This window comes from Amblyomma americanum, chromosome 1, assembly GCF_052857255.1.
Source record: "Amblyomma americanum isolate KBUSLIRL-KWMA chromosome 1, ASM5285725v1, whole genome shotgun sequence".
Lineage (NCBI taxonomy): Eukaryota > Metazoa > Arthropoda > Arachnida > Ixodida > Ixodidae > Amblyomma > Amblyomma americanum.
This window is the reverse complement of record NC_135497.1, coordinates 290,845,361-290,872,935: the sequence shown is the minus strand read 5'-3', so window position 1 is coordinate 290,872,935 and position 27,575 is coordinate 290,845,361. Positions and strand designations below refer to the sequence as shown.

Here is a 27,575-nt window from a genome sequence, read left to right as displayed (position 1 = left end):
GGAATTGGAAGGTCACATGTTGAAGAGCATACGGACTTTGGCGGGCGTTGATAAATCCAAATGAGATATTAAACACACTAAGCAAGCACCTTTGAAAATGTACGGAAATAAATAAATTGGCGGCGTTTTGTTCCTTACATATCAGATAAATTGTTAAGTTCACGTTTACACAGAAATTTTGTTGAAGTGGAACCCCGCTCTGAAAATAGTTCATTGTGAAGAAAATTAATGGCGTTATTTTATATGGTTTTTGATGGAGAATTGAAAATACGGTTAAGCGGACACTGAGGAGAAATTGAAGTTGGCTTGTATCATTAGAATACCAGCTCCTGTTCACAAAAATGCCACTCTTACTGAAAACAAAGCTCGTGTAAGGTAGAAAATAGCAAGAACCAAAATACAGGTATCGCTGCTACAGGCCAATCTCGCAAGTACAAGCATGATGACGTCATAGGACAAGAGACTCCACCTTGGAGGAATTTTCCTTACTCCATGGTCGCCACGAATCTCTCAGGCTGACAAAGGAAGGTTGCGCAGTTCAGTATTGAAGTAAGTTTTGCTTTCAAAACTGATAGTGCACTTTTATCACTCAAGGAAATCAAACAAAAGACAACCTGAATGTTGGAGCAAAGAAAACCGATGCTTGGCGGCACCACAGGCGGCCAGGAGAATTTCGGTTTGTTATGGCGCTTCGTGTCTGTGAGCTTTGCGTGCCCCGTGGTTTTGTTTTTGACGCGCTTCGATTTACAAGCGCCGAACAGCAGAGGAACTGCAAGTGCTGCTTCAAGTGATAGTTAACCTTTGAAGGAGCCTTTTAAAGGGACTATGCAATGAATAAAAAGTCACTTGTAAATGTTTTCAATGCTTAGAAATGATGCTAAGAAGCATTCACACAAAGCATGAGTCTTCGGAAATGAGCCGGCAATTTATTATAAACTTTTAAAAACCATGTTTTTCAAAATTCGCGGGCCGATTGGTGTACTTGTGGTGACCGATTTTGGAACTAAAATCGTGGAACAAAGACGTCACTGTACCATGACGTCGCCAGGCCACCACACGCTCTCATTCACTGGAGCCACGGCAGCCACGACGTCACGGGCACACTTCCGGTAGCCGTGAAAATCGTCTGCTCGTGCCGCCGCGCGACCCTCTCGGGCAAGCGAGCCAGGGCATTGCCTTCGCGCATATGGTTTCAATTTTCCTCTGCCGCCTCCTTCTGTCAGGAGTTCCGGAGCCACTCGCAAGGCTCTTCGTGCGCACGCATAGGGCTCGATGCCCATCGCGGCCGTAAAAGCGAGCAGTCGCACCTCGAGGTCCGGGTTTATTACTGCTAATTACCACAGATGACAAGCAAAGAAACCCGACGCGCGCCGCAATCCAGGAAGGAGAACAGACTGGAGAGATGCCGCCACTCCGCCGACGCTGCTGGGGGGGGGGGGGGGGCTAGGAGCGACAACCGGAAGTTGCAAAGCGAACGTCATCTGATGACGTATTCAAAGGCGGGGCGCAGTCCCAGACCTGTTTTCTTTATTTTTTTTATGGTGCTCCTCGTGTAAGAATTGAGGGGGGAGAGGAGCGTAATTTTTAATTGTCTATATCTTCGCTGTTATTGATGCTAGCTCAAAAATTCTTGCACTGGGGTGACGAGTGATCGAATGCCTATCTCTCGTCTGCTTTACGTAATCTCAATTATTTTATTGCATAGTCCCTTTAAGGCTGGTCAGGTGATCGCCACGGTCGATGAAAAACTATGATGGCACGATGTTTGGTGATCGTACAAGCCAGTTAGCTGTAAAAAGAGCACTTGTGTCTTCGTACGCTTGCCCGGCGAAACGTTTCTGGCTGTGCCAGTCAACTTCGAATTACTTAACGGAAATCGTTTATTAGGGAAGAGAGACAAGATACAAGGCAGTTAATAAAAAAAAAATTGCTGATGGCCCAGCTCTGTTAGGCCAGGATATGCGAAAGCGCGGAGATTTCTGCATCGGAAGAGTGCATTCACAAGATGCGCCTTTATTCACGGTCAATGCTTGAGCCGTCGTGGCGGAGTGGTAGCGTCTCCGCCTCAAACGCCGAAGGCCCTGATTCAATTCCAAGCCTCGGCACAGGTTATTTTTTTTTATTCAGTGAGTGTGCGGGGGGTTTCAGTGGCTTCCATAGATGCCGCCACCGAATACGTTGGTTAGCGGTCAAGCGCAAGCTCTGTTAAGGCGCGTTTATACTCCGGCGTAACGCGCACGCGCGTGCTGCACGGCGACGTCACGTCGGCCAAAGCGAGACCCTCTATATACTCCAAATGCCCTTGACCGCTGACGCGTTCGGTGGCTTCGACGCACTCTGACAGCACTGGCGGAGACATGGATCACGTCTCTATTTCATGCTGAGTGCTCCAGCTGCCGCCGGCCCGGCCAGACTGGTTCGCGGCTCCGCGGCGAGGCGCGCGTTATGAACACCGCCACGAAGAAATCGCAAGTTCGCGGCCAGTAAAGCTTTCGCTTTAAAAGAGATTTGGAACCTCCAGAGACCGTGACTCCGCTCTCCTCCAACTCGTTTGTTTGCGGCTCCATTCAATACTTTCGGCAGTTGAGCGGAGCTGTTCTCTTCGAGCTCTCGGCTAATTTAATCCATTCACAGTACACATCTGAAGGTACATGCAAGTGGGCGAGAGAACCCGATCCAATGGACCCCATACCTCCGAAAACGCACGGAACCCGTTGAAGCGTCGTGCATCGGTTTTACTTTCAAGCCGCGAACTTTAAACGCGAGCGCCCTTGAGCACCCATCTGTTTTTTGTGGCAAAAAATAAATAAATAAATAACCTGGCTCTTGCAACCGTGAGAAACAACCTCGACGCCGCCTGCTGCACCGTGCAACAGCGCCTTTCAAGGGATCACAATTCATTGGCCCCAAAGCCTCGGCCAGCCTCCAATGGGCACGACAAGCCGACCTTGTCCTGGCCCCTCGCGACTCCCCGCACTGGGGTTATGGTATTTAATTAACAACGGCTGCTCACTGGGGAAAGGGGAAACGACCCGCTGGCGCCTAACCTAACCATGCTCCCTCAAAAGCATCGCACGCTCTGTGGGGCTGAGGTCACTTAAATGCAGGCCGGAGTTATTGCGACAACTTCGTTGGCGGGTACGGGAACGGGATCCATCGTAAGACGCCGGTGCAAACGTAAACAAAGCGACGGTAGCGACCCCCGATAGATGCCTTCAACGTGCGGCGGCGGTAGCTTTCATTTTGGCTGCTGCTAGACTGCACCGCTAGTGGCCAGAAATCACGGAGTCTGCGTTTACGTCGCGTTTCACGTCACTCCGTCCTGTGACGGCATAAGAGTGCGCCGAGTTTGAATGCGAGGGTGGGAAAAACTTTTTCTAATTCGAATCCAAATTTCTTTGAAATAAATGCATCTTTCGCTCTCGGACAAGCGGCAACAAAGCCATGAAATGCCGAACTATCAGATTTTGCTAACAAAAAAAAAAAATACACGAGTTCTCCTCAGTGTCCCCTTAAACTTTGGTATAATGAAGTCAGTAAAATGCCCAGTTTATTTTGTCACTTTGCAATTTAACTACTTTAGAATTCGTTTCCTAGTGTGCGAGGAATACTCGAAAATGTGTTGGGCCCCACTCAGAGGAAAACCATTGATTTGCAGTGAAATCGTTCCACTGTTTCTGTGGCATCTTCGCTATCAACAGCAGTGTTACACGTTGTTCGTAGAGATTTCACTGAGTCTTGCTCGTGTTGCGAGCTCGGCAACCACCTCATCATGTCTATCGCATCGAGCAAAGACGCGTGTGACGGGGACAGTCCAGCCGCCTTTAGTTTTACTTTCGCTGTCATATCGTTGGCATGGCGGTGATGAATGCCGCAACCTAACGGGAAGGAGGCAAAGAAACGAAAAAGGGACATAAGTGGTGGGGAGCCACACTGGCTTCGACCTGCTCCCTCCCTCATCCTTTCTGTCGATGGCACCTGATGAAATGAAATCAGGCCCACTTTGTGCCTCGTCGCTTTCCACTGCAAGCGTGCACATTCGTATGTGTGTGCACGCATTGTGTGAGTTCATAGTGAGGTGTCAGGCGTGAAGCATAAGTCCGGCTTCGCAGCTGGGTGTGCTGTTATCTGTGACTCTTTCAGTCCTTTTACTGAGCTTCAGAGATCGATGAATATGATAAACATGGCACGCTGCTTCTGAGCAAAAGTAGCGTGCTGCATTCAGCACCGAATTTGGGCAAGATTAAAGGCAATGAGAGCTTCAGGCTGGCCTGGCAGGTCACGTCTGCGCTTGTGCCTTCTAGTGGATTTGCTCGATACACTAAAACCCTGTTAATTCGGATTTCACAGGACCGGAGAAAATGTCCGAATTAACCGAATGTCGAATTAATGAGGTTTCGATAATAACTCAAAAAATGCCTAAAACATCAGCATACCTTTACTCCATGAAATACTGGTTATTTTTTCTTGCTGCGCGTGAGAAATTTGCGCGGAAAGCACAATTTTTCGGAGTTATTGTTGGTGGTGCAGTCCGCACAGACTGTCGGGAGAAATGACACAGATGTCCTCCAAAACTTTAAGGGCGTCATCGGCCTCTTTAGCAGTGCAGCGCGGCACTTCACACACATCCATGATGGGCGCTTTTCCGCCATCAGAGTCGGGCTCTTCGTCGCCTGGTACGTCCAGTATTTTGTCGTCGTTGAGGCGACCGGCAACGGCAACGTCTCTATCGATGTGGATGTATTCGTCCAGCGGGACGTCCGGAGGCTGGAGTCTGTCGAAGCGACTGTCATCTTCCTCGGCATTTCGTTAACATCTGCATCCCCGGCTTCCAAAGAATCACCATTGAAGACAAAGCCACTGTGTCGGAAGCAGTTCGCAATTACTGTGGGCGGCGTGTGGTTCCACACATGCACCAATATGTGCACTGCACTAAGCAGAGTTACTTCATATTTTTTCTTTGCCTCCATACAGAGCAACATGCGCTCAAGCACTTGTCTTCTGTATTGTCCTTTCACATTCTGAATAATTCTCTGATCCAGAGGCTGCAGGGAATCCATTGTGTTAGGCGGCCAAAAAACCAGCTGTATGCTTGTTAGCCTCAACACATTATTGTGCGCACTACAGTTAGCACTTTGCACGATTTTGCACAAAAGCGGCGGTCCAGTTCGCGCAGCTAGACCTGAAATATCGCTGAGGTCATCCACGCCCTTCGATTCAAGCGATAGTCTACAGGAAGTTTCGTTATGCTTTTGAAGCATCTCGACCTTTCTGCTTTGCCTATTATCAATAGCGGTAGCCGCTCCGTGCCAGACATAATGGCAGCCAGCAAAACTGTTACTTTGTCCTTGCTTCGTTTTCCGCCAACACAAGGGTCCCCCTTAAATGTGATGTTCTTATCCGGCAGGGCTTTGTAGAATAGCGCCGTCTCATCTGCGTTAAAAATGTCGCAGGCATCATAATCGGCTAGGCGTGCAGGTAATCCGGCCCTCCAATCTTCGACAACGCCTTCATTCACAGCCCCTTTCTCGCCGCACACGCTTCGGAAGACAAGGCCGTGTCTTTCTTGAATCGGTCGATCCAGCCTTCCGATGCCTTGAAGTCTTCGAAGCTGAGCTTCAGCGCGTACCTTTCGGCCTGCGCACAGATAAGGGGGCCACTCAAAGGCAGCTGTGCGTCGCGTGAATCGGCAATCCATCTTAGCAAGGGTTCTTCAAGTTTCGGGTGCGCTGCCGTTTGCAGTCTCTTCTTGTCAGCGAACTTGTCGCTGTCGTACGCCTGAAAAATCTCCGCTTCATTTTTCACGTATGTGCTGAGCGTGCTTCTCTTCACGTTGAATTTATTCATTATGACGTGCCGAGGCACGCTTGCCATCACGGCTTTCAATATTTCTACTTTTGCTGCCAAGTCCTTCGCCTCATAGTACTTCACCCGCTTCGGTGGGGCACGTGAGCACATATTGGCACGGCTAGGCGCGGCAACGAAGCGACGGGTACACGCACGATGTCAAGAAAAAAAAAGGTTAAACGAAAAAAAAAGAAACGCGCAAACTAAATTTAACACACACATACAAAAGTTCTGCCATCCTTGCACACATACCTGATGCAAACCGATAAACACGATAAAAACGACAACGAAAAAAAACTGCACAACTCTGCAAGCACACAACTGCGGAAACAAAAGACATCGGAAATGGCGGGCAGCAATAGTACAAAGAAAAAGAACAGGTACCAGGGTTGCTAGCATAGACCGATAACTACCGTGCCGATAACCGTAGCGGTGCAGAGGTATTGCCAAGTGCCAAAAGCGACTGCAAAGCCAGAAGTACGTCATTGCCGCAATGTTGTTTGAGACGTAGGTTCGTCTATTAAAACGTGGCGGCCTTGATGTCTTTCCGGCCATTCGGCATTCCCAGCACATGCAATCATGGCCTTTGGGATCGGCGCATGCTTATCGGAGACGCCATCGCTGGCGGTGCGATTTGAACACGACTCCACGAACTGTCCGAACTAACCGAAGTACGACCAAATATGTCCGCATTAACGGGAGTTTCGTGCCATAGGGTTATGTACATGTTTGACGGGACCAGGTGGCGCGTCCGAATTAACCGAATTTCCAAATTAATGGGGGCCGAATTAACGAGGTTTTACTGTACCACATTCAGCAGCCTTGGTTGTACTACCCCCCAGATGGCGCAGCAGTCGGTGCACTCACCACTATCGTCATTGCTTTTCCATGACCTTTGCAATAAGCGCTTTCTGGGCACTGCCGTATTGCTCGCTGGACTGCCCTGCGCACCTGGTGCTAGCACAATGGAAGCAGCAGTAGAACCAGTTCGCAACAGTCCAGAGAGGGAGCATTTCAACATTTGCATCTACACTATGGAAAAGTCTATCTGCAAGCCAGATAGGGCCGCTTTCATGTAGGCGTCCTGGTGCGTACTTCGGTACGCACTCCGCTCAGCTCTTGAGTCCTTGGTACAATTTTTTTCTTGGGTTTGTTTCGAGCCAGCAGTGAAACTTCATTATATTGAAAGTGGCAGAATTTACTTCATTATATTGAAGTTAAAAATGCATGGTGTTCTATGGATGCAAAATTGTTAAAACTAAAATATTTCCTTACATATTTCCTTACGTTTCTTACATTGAGGTTTAACCTTACTTGGGTGTAGCAAAAATTTCTTGTGACAGGGTTTGACTTTATTGGACTCGACGGGTATCACGAAATGGTTTAGTACATATATCGGCAATTTGATATACCAGGAGATATACCAGGAAGCCCTCCACTAATTTTTAAAAATAGTGGTTTTGAAGTAATAATAATAATAATTGGTTTTTGGTGGAAAGGAAATGGAGCAGTATCTGTCTCATATATCGTTGGACACCTGAAGGGCGCCGTAAGGGAAGGGATAAAGGAGGGAGTGAAAGAAGAGAGGAACAAATAGGTGCCGTAGTGGAGGGCTCCGGAATAATTTCGACCACCTGGGGATCTTTAACGTGCACTGACATCGCACAGCACACGGGCGCCTTAGCGTTTTTCCTCCATAAAAACGCAGCCGCCGCGGTCGGGTTCGAACCCGGGAACTCCGGATTAGTAGTCGATCGCCCTAACCACTGAGCCACCGCGGCGGGGTTTTGAAGTACAGAGAAACTTTTTGCGGCATAGTAACACTAGTGTTAGCGGATGTCATAAAACCAGCAAACCATGTTAACTTGTAGAATGATTAACCAAATTTTAGTAGTGAACTTTTTAACTATTGCAGATAGGCACCTGATTGTAATTGGAGATTTTTGCCAGCCATTCCTATAAGCCATATCAGTTTCTAGAATTTTCAAAGCGCGATTACCTTCACTGCTGTGGCTCAACTAATTTGGGCTATTTCTCATGGCCTTCGAAAACCATGCACCTGTGGGAGGGTGCAAAGCGATGGTAATCAAATTGTGTCACTTCGTGACACACATACCACGCGACAATCTCTGAACCGACCATGCTGCGGTGCTCCCCGCTCCTTGCCACTTCGCTGCTTCAGTGTGGGTATGTCATGTGGTATATGTGCCACGGAGTGTCGTGATTTGATTTACGTCACTTTGTGCCCTCCTGCAGGTGCACAGCTTTTGAATACCGCGAGAAATGGCTCAAGTTAGTTGAGCCACAGTGGCGAGGGTAATCGTGTTTTCGAAATTCTGTAAACTGATATGGCTAATACTAATGGCCAGCTACAAATCTCTAATTAAAATCAGGTGCCTATCTGTAGTAGTTAAAAGGTTCACTACTAAAATTTGGTTAATCACTTCACTAGTTAACATGGTTTGCCAGTTTTGTTACGTCTGCCAACACTGGCGTTACTATGCCACAAAAATCTTACCTTTACCTGCAAACGCCTAGTTTTAAAAATTAGTGGCGGGCTTCATTAACACACCTGGTACATGCCACTATTGCAGGCTTATCTACAAGCAATGTGAGAGCCACTTTATGCCAACAGCCATGATTGGTGTCTGCCCTTGTTTAATCTAAGTTCTTTTTTGCGTCTATGCTTCTGGTAATCACGAAACATAGTGCCGGGAATAGAGTAGGGAAGACTCACAACACCTATTTACCCACAAGCCTGAACTTACCACGTCAACTGTAGCAGCACACAAAACAAAAAAAAAATCACAGGATGGGTACCACCGTGTAATGCGAGATAGAGCAACAGCTGTAGAGGTATTTGTGTGTTACAATACCATATTTGCTTATGTAATTTGCGCACCCCCAACTTTTTACCCTGATTGTTAAAAAAAACATTTACTCACAAATTTTGTGCTCTCTGCTGGGCAAGCACTCAAGCATGCACACGGGTGCATGCAAGTCAGGCTTGGAAAGATCGGTGCGGCTGCATCGCTGCATGCGGCTGTGAAAGGTGAGTGAGTGGTGTCAGATAAAGTCTGTAATTTGTTTGTAATTTGCTTCCGGTAAGGAAAAGTCAATTTTGCGCCGCTTACCCACCTCACTTGCTCTGTTGGTCACTTTCCCATATGAATGGCTGTGAGAGCAAGCTTCCAGTAACATCTGGAGCACCGTGCTTTGGAGCGTACGTCACGCCAGAATCCGAAACTACCGAATGGTTGGTTGTTCTGTTTGCTGCTACTCAGCCGGGCCGCTAAGGGGAGGGTGCCGTACTATCGTCTTATATCTCCATTTATCTCTAACTGCTGCCTTTGCGATTGCATTGTTCCACGTTTACTGCTTTGAGCTGTGCATGTGCTATCATGCCATCACGCCGGGAACTGTGCTACGTGGGTCAGGGGCAGGCCCGGGGAATGGGTGGGTATCTGTCTACTTTTTTTTTGGTCAGTGAGGAGTGCAAGTTGCAGGGTCTACTTATACGTGGCCTTTGTAGAGCTTTTTAAGATGTGTTCGCAAAATCTCCGCATAATTTGTGTACCCCCTTTATGAAGCCTTAATTTCAGGAAAAAAGAATAGTGTGCCAATTACGTGAGTAAGTACAGTATGTTGAGGTAGCGAATGTGAGAGCAGCTTCATATCTATGTAGTTCTAGAGTGCTCTTTTTAGTTTCCCTCACATATTCACTTTTAAACTATCTCTCCTGTCCAGTCTGCTGCTCTAGGCACACAGTGCCACCCATTGACCCTCTCCTTACTCGGCACGTCTCACAGCAGCTGCTTAGATAGACTTTCCTATATTCTTCCCTTCTCGCCATACTCTCCCTCCCCCTTCCATGGTAACCACCCTTCGGATGGTTCCTGTGGTAACCACATCGGTCCGGTTATGTCTTCCTGCGCTCTCATCAAACCCTCCTCTTTCTAGGGTAACTACCCTCAGGGTAAAACTCTTGCTTGGGCTAGTTGATTCATGCAGTACTCTCAGGGTAGTTCCCGTAGCAACCACCCTCCGCTTTTACCTTACGCTCTCGCGATATGTTCCTCCTTCCACGATAGCCCCCCCTTCTGTTAAGCTTTCCTATGCTCTCGCCATACCCTCCTCCTTCCACGGTGACCACCTTCCACCTGTGGTAACCACCTTCAGGTTATGCCTTCCTACGACCTCGCCATACCCTCCTCCTTTCGCGGTAACCCTCCTCCTCCTTCCAGGGTAACTTTCTTCCGGTTGGTTCCAGTGGCAACCACCCACCGCTTGCGCCTTTCTACGCTCTCTCTCCATACTCTCCTCCTTCCATGGTAGCCACCCTTTGGATTGTTCTGGTAGTGACACCCATTGGTTACGGAGGAATAGTAACCACCCTCCAAGCGGTTCCCACAGCAGCACACCCACTGGTTACACTGACGACTGCTACATACTACTACTACGATGATGGATAACTCAAGAACATGTGCTTAACAGCCGTTGCTGTAAAACTAGATGCCTCTTGCATGGTTTTCCCTTCCTCCTTTGTTGCCTTGTGCACCCGGTCACACTTCACATTCTCCTCGCCACGCAGCTTCACAGTGCATTTATGAAGCTACTGCTGCCAGCGGGTGACCAAAGCCACGCAGCCAACGTGGCTGGGCTTCCTTCTCTCCAAGGCCACACAGTGATGTAGCTCTGCATGCTAAAGATGATCATAAGAGTGCCATTAAAGAACCACAACTTGCAGGGACGTGACATGCTGTTCAATACAGCAAATGTTCCACTCAGCGGGAGTTTAGGTAAACACATGCAGTAGGGCTCTAGAACTTTTGCATGGGATTTTCAATGAGTTGTTCTGACTCCTATCCAACAGGCACGTACGTATCCAAGGAACACCCCAAATCAAGTTCAACCCCTCCCCCCCGGAAGCTGGAAAATTACCTTGGGCCCCTCCTGAAAAAAATTTCTGGCTACGTGCCTGCTATCCAATAGAACATTAACTTGATATATCTTGGTTTCATATTATACGGAATGAACTGTATTAGGTAACAAACCTCCTACTTCCCATTAGAAGCCATTCAAAAAGGAGTTGGAGTAGCACTGCTTGCCCTGTATTATTCAGGCTGTGTCTGCGTGGTAGTCATCACATTATTAGGCAAGTGTAAGCACATGTTTGGTTGCATCATTTCCATCGTAACTCTTGATCAAGTAACTTGCTGCACCTTTCGAATTGGTAGTGAACCCTGAATGCAATTTAGCGAAATAACTAGCTTAGTCAGGACTTCTTGGCTGGATGATCATCTTCTGCTTCCTTGGTTTTTGGCTATGCTATGTCAGTTCTGAATTCAGCCAAACATGTGTGCAAATAGCAGAAGCGCTGAATAGGCTCTTGCTGCAAGCCAGTATTGTGACACTTGTTACTGCCACTTGTTGACAGTTGACAATTCCGTATTAAGTAATCCTTTAAGGTCGCACTTTTTTCTGATTTTGTATTTGTGCATTAAAATGTTTTAGTCAGTCTGTGAACAAGGACATGGTTGAAGTTGCACTGAACGTGAAATGCTTGGGTGGGCAGTTTGAGCAGGAGCATCGGCGTCGGAGGCTGTCGGAGGAGGTGCGGCACCTGCAGCACCAGCTGTCAGAGGATAGCCTTGCTTCTATGCCTGACTACCGGAACCATGTGCTGGCACTGGAGCGACTTGGCTACGTTGAGCCAAGTGGTACGCTGACACTCAAGGGTCGTGTGGCACGTTCTCTCTCCAGCCATGAAGTGATGCTCACTGAGCTGCTGCTTCAGGAGTCGCTGCTCACCCTGGGTGCCCCCGAAGTGGCCGGCCTCTTCTCCTGCTTCGTCTATGAGCAGCGCTCGAACAGCGAGGCAGTCGTCCCGCGCTCAATGAAAGCTGTAAGCATTTGCTGTCTTCTCAGACAAGTCTGGCAGTGAGGGGTGTGCGATTGTTTAAAGTTTTAAATTGTTTGCATATAGTATGTGCTATTCAATTTGCAATGCAATTTTACTATTTGAAATATTCAAACCTCCCAAGCATTCATAAATTACAAAATTTCCAGTTCACGTGACCTCGTGGCCAAACATCGCAGCATTTCCAAACAGCGGTTAACATTTATGGCATCTCACACATGGGTCACTCGACGCCAAACGTCCCATCCGTTGCGCTCAACCATCAACAATTTGTTAAAAAAAATTCATGGAAACTTATCGTAATGAGCATAATAAAAGTGTGGAATATTTTTGCCGGAAAAAATTTATTCGTGAGGTGAGGGCAGTTTGAATATTTAGAAAAGGCGAGAAACCAGGCACTGCTCAATAATTAATAAGTTCAAATTTTTAGAAAACACTTCAAAAATTTTTTTATTGAATTTGCACAGATTCTGTCTTTCGATATAATTCGGCACAAATATTTTTTTAAAAATCGAAAAAAAGTATGAAAATGTATCATTCTTGCCCTTTTTTGTTTTAAATATCAACTTGCTCTTGGAAATTGGGAAATAGCCGTTTTGTTCCTCTAGATGCCTAGTATCTATAATAAATGTTACAAGTGATGAAACTGGGTACACAGAAGTAAAGAAAAATATTAGAGCTGCAAAAAGTGCGTCTTGAGCCAAAAACACTCGTTAATTTCACCATGAGGTGGTCCAAGTAAAAATACAAACAATAGCGGGTTATGTAGAACGATTTATTGCCTTTAATTTCTAAAATTGTTGTCGAGGTAATTTTTGTTTAAAGCGAGAAAGGAATTTTGATGTTGAGCTCTCGGGCCGCAAGTTGCATCGTCTCTTAACGCCTCTTCACCGCAGAGCTCGACACTGCCGACACTGTAGCCACGCGAAACCTGTAGTTCTTGTTCTAAAGTGAGGTTTGCACTGCAGGCAAGCATGGTAATGTTGAGTAGTCGAACAGGTATTCGTGGGGAAAGATTTTCTTTACGTTGCTAGGGCGGCACATGCCCAAGTGAGCTAGTTGTTCAGTGTGGTTCTGTCGCATTCAGTCATTCTTGTCGGCGCCATCACAGACGTAATCACCAGCATAAGAGCCTGGGAGACGCGGATCTGGAAATGACCAGAACGATCCGGTGTTGAAACAGTCCGCGACGCAGCGGCACCACGTGGTACCTAACCCTCGTGGCCGTCAGAGGCTCATGCCCGGTTGTTTCTGATATGATGTGTTTGTTGTATTTGATTTAATCAGTGCAATTTCTGCATTAATACTCCAGCGACAGCTGTAGATGAGCCACTATGCTGGCGAAGCACCTTCATGCGAGCGACACACCTGTGCGCGAGTGGACCGCGTTCATCGCCAGAGCGTCTCGTGTTACTTGCTGCAGCGGTGTGCACTTTGCATCTTCACGTGCACGTGCTTTTTGGATATAAATAGAGCACATGTGATACGCCTGCCATGACAGCTAGTCATCCCTCCTCGTGGTCCATGTGAGACAGCACGTTGAATACCCTTGTTTTTCTTCTCTTGGCTGCCCCGCACTAAAGCGGGTTTGCTCGAACTTCGAAAGCGAAAATGATCTCGTTTATTGTGTACTATTCGCCGAATGTCACGCAATATCTTCTTTAACTTCAGCACTAAAAATGCACGACAGTGCATTGTGGTATCTCTTTGGGCTTTATTTTATTTGTCCTTCCTCGCCCCAATTGTTGTTTTTTGGCTTGTAGATATGGCTGAAGGCATAATCTTTTGAAAATTTGTACCAAATCATGGCTTGACTTCAGTCGCTGCATGCACAACCAACGACTAAACAGCAATGAGACATTTTCTTTACACACTGAATGATCGAGAGACCCGACCAGCTCAACTACCTCAACATGTTAGTGAGAGAATCCTTTCATATATCTTTGTTTTCTTCAGTGTCACCCCTAGCTGGTGAGCGTCCTTTTTATGCCTGTTTGTTCGTTTACGTGAGGCCCCTTCACAGTTTTACGACCAGAGGGGCGGTAGTTCCTTCTGTTCAAAATGCGCGGCGAAGCGTGGACCCAGGAACCGTCTGGCATTTTCTTGGAAAGCAAGCCTGTGCACGTGGGCGCTTCTCTGTGTTTATGTGTTACTTCTGTGTGTTTGTGTCTTTCCCTGTTCCTAAGTTTGTGCCGAGGAAAACCAGGACAGCGGCGGTGTAAACTAGAATGACAAGCAAGGAGCAGTGTTTGTGAGGAGCGGTCGAGTGTGCGAACGAGGGAAGGCTGTACGACATGGCACAACGTACAGAACACTCTGAATCATACATGAACTGGGACAAAAAACTAAAAACCTTGTTTTTGAGGGTCCTGTATGCATGTGCGAATAGGAAAGGCGCAACTGAAAGTGCATGTGCAAGAAGCAGACGGTACAGCGCATTGGCTACACCCACCCTTCACCTGTCAGTCAGAACGAAGGACGAATGGAATGCCTTTCGCGAAGGTTTGGCAGATGACGTCATTCGCAAGGCTCTGGATGCTAGCGTAGGGGACGAGGAGGTTGGCTTCTCGAAAGGAAGAACGAACAGGCTTTGATTTGAATTTTTACTGCTTTTCAGGGCGTGCATGGCTCTAGTATTTTGCAGGGGTTATCTTCAATGCCTCAGCTATGTACTGGGCGTGTTTTGTCTAAAATGTCCAGACCCCTGCTCAGTGGCCATTGGTTCGTTGGCCCTTGGGTCGCACATGGGTCGTTCCACACCAAACACACCAGAGTTCGCACTCAACCCTCCCCGATTTCTTATAGAAAATTCATGGCTCTTTGTTGCTCTATCGAAAGTAATTTCCTCCCGTATTTCTGGCAAAAAAAATTTTCCGCTCATGTGACAGCTTTTTGAATTTTCCAAATGGGCGTAAAACCAGTTCTCAGTAAAAAATTTGCAAAAATTTGTTCTATGCTCAGAATTTTTCCTGAAGAATGTAGGAGCATTGCACTTTGGTATCAGTGAAGAATAAACTGCTGGCGGAAATGTTTTATGTACTTTGTAGTTCTTCAGTTCAGGCCAGAAAGTATCATGCTTACAATTTTTTCAAAAATTGTATGTGACATTCGGGAGCAATGTAATATGTTACATTGGCTGTGTGGGACATGTACTACTTGGCAAAAACGTTGAAAAAAAATGAAAAAAATTCCAGTTGCAAAAAAGTGTGATTTACCGCGTATTCAGCCTTATAATCTACAGTAAGATGGTGCAAGTAAGAATACAAAATGCGGCACCTTGCTGAGCTAATAAAACTCTAATTGCACTTAGTAATTTTTATTGGAGTCTTTTTTTTGTTTTAGGCGATACAAAAATTTTGAAGTTGAATGCCATCACCACCAGTGATTGTTGTCCTGTAATGCCACTGCACTGCGTGGCATGTTCTCACCAGTTTCTAAAAGGCAAACACTGGCCGTTTTGTGCTCTGCTTTCCAAGTGCCCCGCCCCCTGGAAAGCTGAAGAATCAAGTTGCTTCCTTCCTGATGAATTAAACATTCGAGTTCAGTCTTAGTATATGTGCTTGGTCTTGTCCCATAGCGTTGTGTACCACTATTGAATGCAGGTGCCATGTTCACACATTCGTATAGCAAATCTGGTCTTGGTTTTTGGCCTATATAGCTTGCAGTTTGCCCTTGTGGTGCAAAGTGTGGTCACTAGTGCTGAGGAGCCCACTCGCCACGGCTCAGGGACAAAGGACCATCTCCTTCTATTTTCTGCCGAACCTCTGCTGCATTTCCGTAAAAAGTTGACCACGAGCATTGCATGCAATCGCAGGGGACTGGCAAGTGCCTCCATGAGATAGGATTAACTGTGATGCCATGACAATCTGTTGACACAATTGGCTGGAGGGCCTCCTTTGAGGGGTATTTGCCGCTGCCATCTTGACTTGCATCCTATAATAGTATGTAGAAGAACACACACCAGTGCCTGACTGCGCTGGATGCTGCACTGATACGGCAGAATGCCTCATTTTGTATTTGGGATAAGGGCTGTATGGCATCTGCTGTCTTAGGCGAATAACTGCTGTTACATATTTCGGGAGCTCAGCAAAATGTGTTGGCTCCAGGTGAGAGTAGGGAGGCTACTAGAGAAGGCAAAGCGGAACCTCAGGTGGCAATACGTGGTCCTACTTGTGCTGCGCTGGATACCCGGATAACTTGATACCCTGCACCACTATTCCTGTAAACACAGCACGTGAGAAGCGCTGATGCCGGCTACGATCAGGGTATGGGGGCATCAACGCCTGAATGTGTGAGTACATCGCAGATTAGGATTTTCAGCAGCGCTGCGGCCTTCTTGTGTAGCACAGCGACATTACACGGCAACAATCACTGGCAGGGATGACATTCAACTTCAAAAATTTTTTCTCGCCTAAAAAATAGTGAAAATCGCTGAGTGTAATTACAGTTATATTAGCTATGCAATATGCTTTATTTTGTATTTTTACTTGGACCAACCCACTGTGGAATTTTAAGTCTGAATAGACCTTTGCAATGAGGGCTCCCTGGGTGCTGCCATATTGCTCACTGGACTGTCCTGAGCACCTTCCACTACCACGCGGAAATGTCGGCAGAACCGGTTTCGGACTGTTCTGCTGGCAGTTTATTCTTAGCTGAAACCAAAAGTTCAAAGATTCTGCATTGTTCAGAAAAAGCTTTCGTAAATTTTTTACTGAGTTTTGCAGTTGTCTTGAAAATTCAACATGCTGTCATATAAACGGACAATTTTTTTTGGCAATAATATTTAAGGAAATTACTCTCAACTAGGGGTGTGCGAATATTCGAAATTTCGAATACGAATCGAATATGTTTCATATTCGTATTCAAGGAATGATATTCGTGAATTTCCAAATATTCGAAAATTCCTGAACACTCGGCAGCGATCGTATACCACGCCGACTTTTGCAAATTAGATTGTGGCAAAAGCGCAATATCTGGGCGAATTATCTGAATATAGACTTTAAAGTTCCAGGAAAATAATATGAAGGCCCTGTTCTCTTTCTTCTGCATCATTTTCGTAATATGTTATCTAATCAGTACCCACACCCATAGCATTCGTTCGGCCACCTTAATTCTCTGAGCGTGACCACCGCAATCTTGTTTTGGTCAACTACACTATGCGGAAAAGCCTACTTGCAGAATTTTGCGTGAGGCTCCCCAAGGGGCGAGTCGAGGTGTCACAAGAGGGCAAGCGATCCTGTAAAAATCCCGCCTATTGCATAATGCACTGTAACCCATGCACCTCTTAAGTGGGCGTAACGGCAGGCGTGACAACGTTTGGAGGGTCCCTGTCACTATGTCAAAAAAATAACCTGGCCGCGTAGTTTTGGTTTCTGAGTTTCGCCACTCGACCGTGGCAGTGGCAACTGTCGGCCCGCGCATTCGCCAGTAGTCCAATCTCAGCGCCGTGCCGCTTTCAGACGCTGACTGACGCGTTGCTGGTCATTTTTGGTTTCCTTTTTAGAAGCAGTCTCGCCATTCTGACGTCAATGTGCGTTCCCATCTCGCTTACGTTCGCGATGTCTTCCAGCACGCAGAAACTCGGTGTTCGTCACGGGATTTCAGGTGTTTGCACGACAGAGCTGCCTCATAAGATTGCCGCATTTTCGACAGGGCATTTTATAAATCGACCTTCGAATAACCCGGGCATTTCTGTCGGTCCTTTGAACTACGAATTAATGACATTTACTAGCCATCATGTTATTTTTGTTTCCGGTCGTGTCATGTTATGGATCTCATTTTGCCTGACCACATTACAGGTTGGATACCGTTACGCTGTTCAATTAAGTAGTATACATCTCTGCACACATCACGTTTTTTTTAATATGGTGCTCAGGCAGTCTAGTTTTGTTTATTTCAGTTGCAAAGGCCATACACTATTTTGAAAAAATTATGAGCAACAATGTTTGCTTGTTTATCTTTTATGAATTTATTTTTTGTGCTGACCAGATATTCGATATTCGAAGCCATTTTTTCTTCATATTCGTATTCGATTCGTATTCGAGAATTTCAATATTAGCACATCCCTACTCTCAGCAGTACGACAAAGAGCCTTAAATTTTTTTTGAAAAAAATTGAGGAGGGCCGAGCACAAACTCTGGTGTGTTTGGCATGGAATGACCCACATGACAGCAGGAGCTTAGAATGTGTCGTGACAACATTCAGTAACCACCTTGGGCATCGTAATCATCATCATTAGTATCAGCCTGACTACACCCACTGCAGGGCAAAGGCCTCTCCCATGTCTTTCCAATTAACCCTGTCCTTTGCCAGCTGCGCCCACCCTATGCCTGCAAACTTCCTAATCTCAGCCGGCCACCTAACCTTCTGCCGCCCCCTGCTATGCTTGCCTTCTCTTGGAGTCCACTCCGTTACCCTTAAGGACCAGAGGTTATCTTGCCTTCACATTACATGCCCTGCCCAAGCCCATTTCTTCCTCTTGATATTGACTAGCATATCATTAACCCGCGTTTGTTCCCTCACCCACTCTGCCTGCTTCTGGTCTCTTAACGTTACAACTATCATTTTCCTTTCCATGGCTCGCTGTGCTGTCCTTAACTTAAACTGAACCCTTTTCGTTAGCCTCCACGTTTCTGCCCCGTAGGTGAGTACCGGTAGGATGCAGCTGTTGTACACTTTTCTCTTGAGGGATATTGGTAAACTGCTATTCATGATCTGAGAGAACCTGCCATATGCGCTCCACCCCATTCTTAGCCTTCTAGTTACTTCGTTCTCATGATCCGGATCAGCTGTCACTACCTGCCCTAAGTATTCCTTTACTGCTTCCAGCACCTCGCTTCCATTTGTGAACTGCTGTTCCATTGCTAGGCTGTTGAACATTACTTTGGTTTTCCGCATTTTAATTTTTAGACCCACCGTTTTGCTCTGCCTGTCCAAATCATTCATCATGATTTACAGTTCATCTCCTGAGTGACTCAGGAGATGTCATGTAGTTATTAAGTCTATCACATTGGACTTTTTTTTATTAAAGCTGTTATACATTATTCAAACTATTGTACCAAAGTTGAAGCTAGCCATTCATTATTTAATACTAGGTAGGCCTTTTGGTATGATAAATGTGCTGATGGAAACTGAAATAAATTTATGTGAAATACATTTTTTTTCATAGCTGTGTCTTGTGAAAAAATTGGTTTTTAGTTTAAACTACCTGTATTTGTATTTAAAAATATTTTGCTTAAATTGAAACGAATTTTTATTATTTCCAATAAAATATTTCACATTCGTACACCCCTACTGGCAGTTCTTTCTGCATGCACAATGATATGCTTCACTTTCGTATTGCTTGAAGCCGAATCACTAGAGCAGAGTGGATTGCTGCTGCTGTTTTCAGTATGCTAAGACAGCTCTCTGAGAAAAGGCAATAGCTGCTAGTGTGGACACTTGAGTGTGTTCAAAGGCAAAGTTCTGCCCCTCAGTTGGGAAAACACAGAGGGCGCTCTGTGCTGGCTTGGTGGGGCTCTCTTAGTATGTATTGTTGGTTGCACCTGCATTTGTCATGCACTTCTCACTGGTAGCGCCAACTTACTGAGAAACCGAAACAGCTAGCCATTCCTTTACCTATTTGACAAGGGTGGACTGGAATTCTTAGTGGTAGAGTAGATTGTTTGTGTCACTGTTGTATGGTGGTAATGGCAGATAGTCATGCAAAGTCAAAGCAAACAAATTTGATGGTGAACTTGAGCTCACAAGTTGAGAGAAACTCAGTTATGGTACTTGTGGAAAATGCTGCTGGAGATCTGTGGACCAGTGTGCCATGCTTCTCAGACGTGCTTTATACATCCATGACAGAACTTTTTGGAAAACTTGCATTGTTGTAAACAACTTTGAGCACAACAGAATTCTGCATGCGTTTGCATTCATTCGCTAAAAAAATTGGTGACTTGCACATTACGAAACTAGAGAACTTGGCCTGTTAAAACAAAATTATATAAATTCATTCTCTGGCAGTGATAAAAAGTTATCAAAGCAAGAAATAATTACAGTTCTAATTGCAGTGCACAACAACAGGAATATGAGAGCATCCAAGGTGCTAAGTTAGCAGTCTGTTTTGACGTCTTTAGTACATTGTCGTATGGATGCTAAAGGTTGCTTCTTGTGGCAGGTTTGTTTTTCAGTAGCTTTGATGATGTGTGACATTCTTGCCTTTCCTTCTTGTGAATCTTCATGTAGTATCAAGCAATTTCATCAAGCCCTATATTGCTAGAGCTTTTACAACCAGACCGAGGTTGTTCTGTCCTTTGCCAATTAACTTTATGTGGAAAATTGTTTCGTGTGACACGCTATAATGATATTGTAGTAGTAGCCTTGATGCATTACTGGACAAATTTTTATTACTTGCATGACCTACTTGCATTCTGTTTTTGCAAAAGTATTGCTGTCTTTTTAAATTCAGTCTCTCGGTTTCTTTTCAGGCAGTACAACAATTTGTGGAGGTTGCCCTCAAGATTGGGCGTGTGCAGCGTGAAAGTGGCTTTGAGGAACCTGCGGAACAGTTTTTAGAGCAATTCAGCTTTGGTCTCTGCAATGTGGTCTACCACTGGGCTAAGGGCATGGTGGGTACTTTCTGTAATATCTGTTTCTTCGAATTGCAAAGTGACCACTTGCCATTATATGGTATACAGCAAAGGCTCATTAATTTGAATTCAAGGGACAGGAAAAAATCTTTGAATTATCTGAAAGTTTGAATTGTTGAGTGACCCTGAAAAAAACGTCAAGAACTGATTGCATGGTAGTAAATTTATTTCATGAAATGCTGGGCAGTGGGTACCTGATTTTGAGATAAAAACAGTGCAGCAATGACTGTTTTTCACATTTCCACCAATGCTTTGTTGTGTCATGCTGTCGAAGCATTGTAGCAGAACTGCTCCAAACTCGTAAAGACCTCCTGCATCCTTCACAGTGTGATGTGATGGAACTCCACTGCTACTGCGTCACACCAATCATAAGTAGCAACGTTGCGTGTGAGGAGGCTTTGCCGCACGAACTGCGAATGGCATGTGACGAGTGCACAGTTTCGGTGGAGTGGAAGAACAGAACCGCGTGTACGGAAGCGAAGGAAATGGCACAGTGGTGCCGAAGCAGCGAGTAAAAAATAAGAAGGAAAGAAAACACCACCAACATGCTAATCAGCATTTGAAACGGTTCTCGGCAGGGTTAGGTTGGCTGACTGATGCTGGATGGTCGAGCCGCTGTTGCTGTGGGCTGGCGCGGAGCTCAGAAAAGAGAAACTGAAACTAAGCGGTCGTATTGTACATGGAGATGGGCTGTTCGTTCACGCTTGCCGTCGTGCACATGTGCGAGGTGCGCAAGTGACTCTGCAGCATGGAACTCAGGGTTTGAGTAGGACTGTTTCGATGATCTCAATCCGTGCTGGTCATACCTGAACACAGCCACCCATTAAGCCCATTCTAATTAACCGATGCGAGACCTGTGGCATCTGTATCAGTGAGCATCTGAAGCTACAGAATTACAGAGGCATTGGCTGGGACTGAACGGGCAGTTTGAATTATCTGGTTTTCCAGATTAATGAGTGTTGAATTAACGAGCTTTCACTGTATTGAACACCAGCATTGTTTAATTCAGGGCCAGCTTTGGAAAGTCTGTAAATTGCTTTTATGAAGCAGTTAATCTGCAATACCATACAGTACGAAAATTACATGCACTAATATTCAAAAATTGCGGTAGTTTGTGAGCTTTCCTACTGGAGCATGTGTTAGTGTATAAAAAGAAAGCAAAGCATGATTTTGTTTGTTTTGTTTTTCCTGTGAGAAATTTAAGTGCCAGGACAATGCTGCAGCGTGAAATGCCAACAAAACTTCATGCATGGCAGTACACTTGGGACTCTGTGTGTTCTGTAACTATTGCATGGTAATGATTTCAAAACAGAGGCTTTACTGAAAACAAAATTTTATTTTTTCAACTGTACATCTGCAAAGAAAAGCAATCTCTCTTCTCACAGAGTGACAGTAGGAAAGGGATTGGGCAGTGCTACTCACAATTTCTGCAGGCAGCAAAGCACCCATCAGTTGAACCTGATGGGTGCTGTTGTGTGTAAACAGAACACTGCAGAGTGAGCTAACAACACCTGTTGGTAGGCGCTGGGTTTAAGATTACGCCACCACCTCTGAGGAAGTGCTTACAAATGGGCAGGTTGGCTTTGCATTTTTGCTGCATGCAGTTTGCAGCTGCTATACTCCAAGCGCTGTCATTCAAATTGGGGCTGTGTGAATAGTCGAAATTTTGAATAGTTTGAGAATGGCATTTTCTATTTGATTCAACCACACTTTCATTTTTACTAGTAAGTACTCAAATTAGCATTTAAAATTAATTTTTCTGCTCACTTGAACTTGTCGAACCTCACAGTATTTCTGAATGGCATTTAATACAGTTAAACGTGGATGTAGCGAAAACCTCCATGTAGCGAATTCCTCGATATTACGTAGTTTCTTAATTACCCAATGCCGTTCCCATTGAAGCATTTGTATTTGTGCACTCCATATAATGAAGATGCTGCTGTGGTTCACCTGCTGTGGCTGCTACGGGAACCACCTGGTGGGTAGTTACACTAGTTGGAAAAGGAGAAGGGTTACCATAGAAGGAGGGTATGGTGAGAGCATAGAAATGCATAACCTGAGTGTAGTTGCCATGGGAACCATCAGAAGGGTGATTGCCATGGAAGGAGGAGGGAGAGTATGGCCACAGTGGAGTAACCTAGCATGGTCCATCTGCGGCAGCAGCTGTGAAATGCGCCACATGAGGAGAGTGTGAACGGTAGAGTCGCGCGCCAATAGCGACAGACTTGAGAGGAGAGCTAGTTGAATAGGGAGTATGTGTGAAAAACTAAAATAGAGCGTTCTTGAACTATACAGATATGGAGTTGCTCTCATATTCTCTACCTCAACATGTTGTAAAATATCAATACCTTAACAGCTGTCATTTATTATCTTGTGGTAACCGTCCTGTCACTTTTTTTATGTGTTTAATTTGCTGCTCTTGAAGACTTCTTAAGTTCAAAGGTTCTAAGCAAACAGTAGGTGCAACTGGTGATATTCTTTGGTACAAACTATTGATTATAGCACCCTTTTTTATGCTTACAATGCAGCACTTCGCACACATCATGGAGCTGACTGAGGTGCAGGAAGGTATTATTGTTCGGTGCATCCAACGCCTGGATGAGCTCCTCAAGGATGTCAAGACAGCTGCGGGCATTGTCGGCAATCCTGAACTTCGTGCCAAGATGGGAGAGGCATCGCGATTGATTCGTCGAGATATCGTTTTTGCAGCCAGCCTTTACTTGCAGTGAGGTATGGCACCACTGTTTTAGTTTAGAGGGGCTACAATCAGGTGTTTTTATCTTGTCTACATAGCAAGTTCTTGTATTTTCTTGCTGAGAGCACACTTCAAAACGGTGCAAACCCCTTTTTGTCTGTTCGTCTTGTTCAGCCAATGCCAGCAGTAGTTTTTCCAAACAGTGTAGTTTGGAAGTTCTCCAAAACACTAGTAATTGCAAAGGATGCAAGATACAGCTGGAATTATAATTTTCAAATGGAGTCTGATCCCAAGTGTGTCATAAGCCACATGATGACATTGTAGGTTTTTTGCAACGGCTTTGTTCTTTTGTGATGCTATTCATGGCACTTGCTGCTGTAAAGCATAGATGTAAGCAGGACCTGTGCCAGGCATCTTTTAGAACTCAAAGCCATGTTTATTCTAATCAGCATGGCAATCACAGTCTGATTTCCATGTCATGCGGCTCGAGTCAAATCGTGTTCCTTCACTGTACGGTTGACGGCCATGCCACTACCGCACCAGACGCAGAAAGGTACTGCTGGTACTGGGTGACCAGTAAGAGGAAGGCGCTGGCACCACTGAGCATGGCGAGATGCTTTTTTCGCAGTCGAACGAACGGCGTGGAGGAAGATGAAACAAAACAGCGTAGCTGGCAAAAGAGGCCAGCTTGAGTCTCTCAAGAGCAATCGAGTAGGGCACCTATTAATGTCCACTTTGTATGATGCGGAACAGTGCTCAGGGATCCAAATCGGTCCGAGTTAATGCGGCTGAATCAGCTCCAGTGGGATCCGTGATGCACAAAAACTTTGGTAGCTGTGTGCAGGCTGCGTGACACACAAATGTGCGAGGTTTTCCGGGATGTGATGATTAAGGGGGGACACTGGTCTTGCGCCTATTTTCCTTATTTTTAGTCCAATCCTAATGAAACTTTCACCTTGCTCGGTTTTTTACTCTGATTTCAACTCTGGAATTACCTTTTTCATAAATTAGTTTGCAAGATAATTAATTTTAATTAATCATTCGTTAGTAAATTATTGCACACACTGTGCCTTCAGCCTCCCTTATCTCTATCTGTCGTAGATGTTGAGATATCGACATACTAAGACAGCGAGATGTCCAAAATTTTCATGCCATTAAATTATCTGTTCCTGCATAAATTTAGGCCACACAGTGATGTAGATTTAATATTATGATCAAAATACTGATTCCTGATGGAAAAAATTGGTACAGTTGGAAAATAATAGCTGCATTTTCCACAAATGTCATTTTTATAAAATCGATTTTTTTGGTTTGGTCTTGAAGGCTAGCGTCCCCCGCCGATGATGCCAAAACATGTTGCAGAGCAGCTTGATGTATTCACTGTGTCTGAAGAGGTGGTCAGACTGTATAGTTGTGGCGCATTTTTTCTACAGTACACTAGAATGAGATTTATGTGTAGCAACATGGTTGCTATCTACATTTTCAGTGGCCTTATTTATTTATTTAATTATTTACAAAATACTGCGGACACTGATTCCAAGCAGGGTGGGCGAACAAGTCAATCGAACTACAGAAAGCGCAACACTTAAAAAAAACAACACAGTATAGTAATAATTGGTTAAAACTCATCATGACAATGATTTGCTGATTCCACTCTGTTATTGTACGTGGAAAGAACGAAAACTTGTGTCTGTTCTAGCGAATATAGGGGTTAGAGAGCTGGGATGGTGTTGACGAGTTTGTAGGATTGGTGCCGGCATTAAGTATGGTGAGGGATCCAAACCAAGTTTGTTATGTAATAAGAGAGAAATAAATTCTAACCTAAGCTTTCTTCTCCGATGTTCAAGTGGTTCAATTTTATTAATCTCCATTAAAGTGGTTGGGCGGTCAGTCCTTGCATATTTACTAAAAAAAAAACTTGAAAGCTCTTCTCACTTGAAAGCTCTTCTCTGTATTCTTTCCAGATTGTTTACGTTACATTTAGTATATGAGTCCCACACTATGCAAGCATATTCGAGTTTAGGTCTAATTATTGAAGTAAAACAGAGTAGCTTAATGTTAGAAGAGGGATTTTTTAGTTTGTCTTTAGCAGCACAATTATCGAAATGCAGCAGAGCAGATATTGTTTATATGCAAGTTCCACGATAGATTGCTACTTATGGTTACTCCTAGGTATTTGTGGTTGGATACTTGTTGGAGAGGGAGAGAGCTTAATTTATATGCGTAGCTATGATGTATAGTTTTTCGGGTTATCGGCATTCAGAATCATGCCCCATCGGGCTCACCATTCGAAAGCGTTGTTCAAAGCATTGTCCAGGTCACTTCGATCTTCCTCATTTGTAACTTCTCGGTATAGAATGCAATCGTCAGCGAGCAATCAAGTATGCACTGGTGGGTTAACAACTTGAACAATATCATTGACGTACAACAGGAAAAGCAGAGGGCCCAAACACTTCCTTGGTGAACACCGGATGAAACTCGAAGAGAGCCCGAACGATGTCCACCCACTTCAACAAACTGTTTGCTGTCTTTTAAGTATGCAGTTATCCATGTTACTAAAATATCAGGAATGCCAATTTCTTTCGTTTTAAAAATTAGCTTATCCTGAGGAACTTTGTCAAATGCCTTGGTAAAATCCAAAAATATTGCATCAATTTGGCCTTTATTATATATGCAGGAAGCAAATGAATGTATTACTGTAATTAGCTGTGTTACCGTCGAGAATCCTTTTCTGAACCTGTGCTGGAAGCTAGTTAGCACTAGATTTTTTTGTAAAAATTCGTTCATACAGTGTGCAACTATGTGTTCTAATAGCTTACAGCACGGAGACGTCAATGATGGTAGTTCTGCAAAAGAGGACGGTCTCCTTTTTTATAAACTGGAACAATTCGGGCTGTCCTCCAATCATCAGGTATTTTGCCTATTGACATTGAAGCACGAAAAATTATCACAAGGAATTTAGCCAGAGTTTCGGCATAGCGTCACAGAAATGCGTTTGGAATGTTGTCAGGGCCACATGACGTTTTGGTTTTCAGGTTCAGTAACATGGCAAAGACACCAGGTTAAGAAATAAAATTCACTTCGGTGGGATATTACAGTCGACTGTTTTCGGTACATGTGCTCGAGGCAGATAATACACTTTGAAAATAACTATCAAAATGCTGAGCAATAGCCATTGGATCACATACCGTAGTGTTGTTCACCAAAATTTGTGTGACTGCTTTCTTTTTTTCACTAACATAATTCCAAAACTTACTTGGCTGCTCTTTTATAAAGTTTTGAAGGGATGTGTTGAAGAAATAATCTTTTGAATCACGTTAGCACGTGCTAGATTCTCCAGCAATTCCTTGAGCAGTTCAGGATCTGCGAGTGTCTTCTTGTGCCGTTTTACCCTTCGCCTCATTTGAGTTATATTGCGTGTCATTCATGGGGTCTCCTTTCTTTTTTTGTGCCTGCTTGGTACAAAAGTTTTGATACAATACAAAGAGATTTTTTTTAAGCTGTCCGAGAGTGCGCAGACATCGGCATCATCGAAATCAACAAGGCAGGTTTCCAGATGTTCAATGATAGATGCGTCATTGGCACGCGAATAATCTTTAAATTAACGTGGCGATGAGTGTTTCTTTTTTGTTTGCTGTATTAGAGGAAATGAAGCACTAAGTGGTGGTCAGACAGGCCTTGCTCTACAGAAACAGTAAAATTTGCAATATCGCGAAGGATCAACTGCAAATCTAACAACGAATTGATGGAACCGACTTTGCGGGTTGGTTCCTGAACTATTTGTGTCAGGTTGTGTGTAAGCATTATTTTAAACAATACGTTGGCTTGCTTAGTGCAAGCACCGAGACACTCAACAAGTTCCCAGTCCACACCTGGCAAGTTGAAGTCGCCCTTCAATAAAATTTTACTGTTTTGGTACTGTGACATATTTTCCAGTTTAGTTAAGTAGTCGGTTCCAGAACTAGGAGGCCTATAAAGAGCATATGAAACAAAGTTTTGTCCCCAACAGGAGAGTATCACACATATGCATTCAATATCATGGACCCCATCTTGCAAAACGGCTTCAATTTGTTTCTTAATTAGGACAGCCACTCCACCACCTCTAGATTTCCTGTCTTTTCGAAATACAGTGTAAGAAGGAGGAAAAACGTCATCATTCACATCACTGTGAAGCCATGTCTCAGTAATCACTGTAACGTGGGGATCATGGTGTAATAGCGTTATTTTGAGCAAGTCTTTCTAACTAAACTACGCGCGTTAATGTTTATTATGCGCAAATGTTTGCTCTGATCTTGCAAACCCCGTCATGCCTTGTTTTGCTGATCCCTCTTATCCGAGTAGACTATCCTTACACGTTTATTTTGGGATTTATCCCAGAAAAACATATCTTTATCCACTTTTAGCTTGTCATGAATAAGGGTGACCTTCTTTTTTGATCCCTCTTTTCTTTCGCGCTATCCCAAAGCAGTTTTCGTGTCTG

The 27,575-nt window shown here is 44.8% G+C and overlaps 1 protein-coding gene and 1 long non-coding RNA gene across 10 annotated transcripts in view; one reads left to right on the top strand and one right to left on the bottom strand.

Moving 5' to 3' along the window:
• LOC144115243 (uncharacterized) overlaps nucleotides 1–9,270 on the bottom strand; it is a 36,179-nt gene extending 26,909 nt beyond the window's left edge. For 2 of the 7 annotated variants that reach the window (XR_013311315.1, XR_013311316.1), the window contains exons 1-2: nucleotides 8,986–9,144; nucleotides 8,793–8,890 (exon numbers count right to left, since the gene is read on the bottom strand). This is a non-coding gene — a long non-coding RNA (uncharacterized LOC144115243). Of the gene's footprint in view, nucleotides 1–8,792; nucleotides 8,891–8,981 lie in introns of all 7 variants that reach the window. The other 5 variants (XR_013311314.1, XR_013311313.1, XR_013311317.1 and 2 more) reach the window with 5 other exon arrangements.
• Nucleotides 1–27,575, top strand: part of LOC144115242 (superkiller complex protein 2-like) — a 121,360-nt gene that overhangs the window by 84,952 nt on the left and 8,833 nt on the right. For all 3 annotated transcript variants that reach the window (XR_013311312.1, XM_077649534.1, XM_077649533.1), the window contains exons 21-23: nucleotides 11,423–11,752; nucleotides 20,239–20,379; nucleotides 22,929–23,130. Coding sequence is in view for 2 of the 3 variants with exons in the window: in XM_077649534.1 (XP_077505660.1) it covers nucleotides 11,423–11,752; nucleotides 20,239–20,379; nucleotides 22,929–23,129 (672 nt within the window). In the remaining variant the exon portion in view is untranslated. The remainder of the gene's footprint in view (nucleotides 1–11,422; nucleotides 11,753–20,238; nucleotides 20,380–22,928; nucleotides 23,131–27,575) is intronic.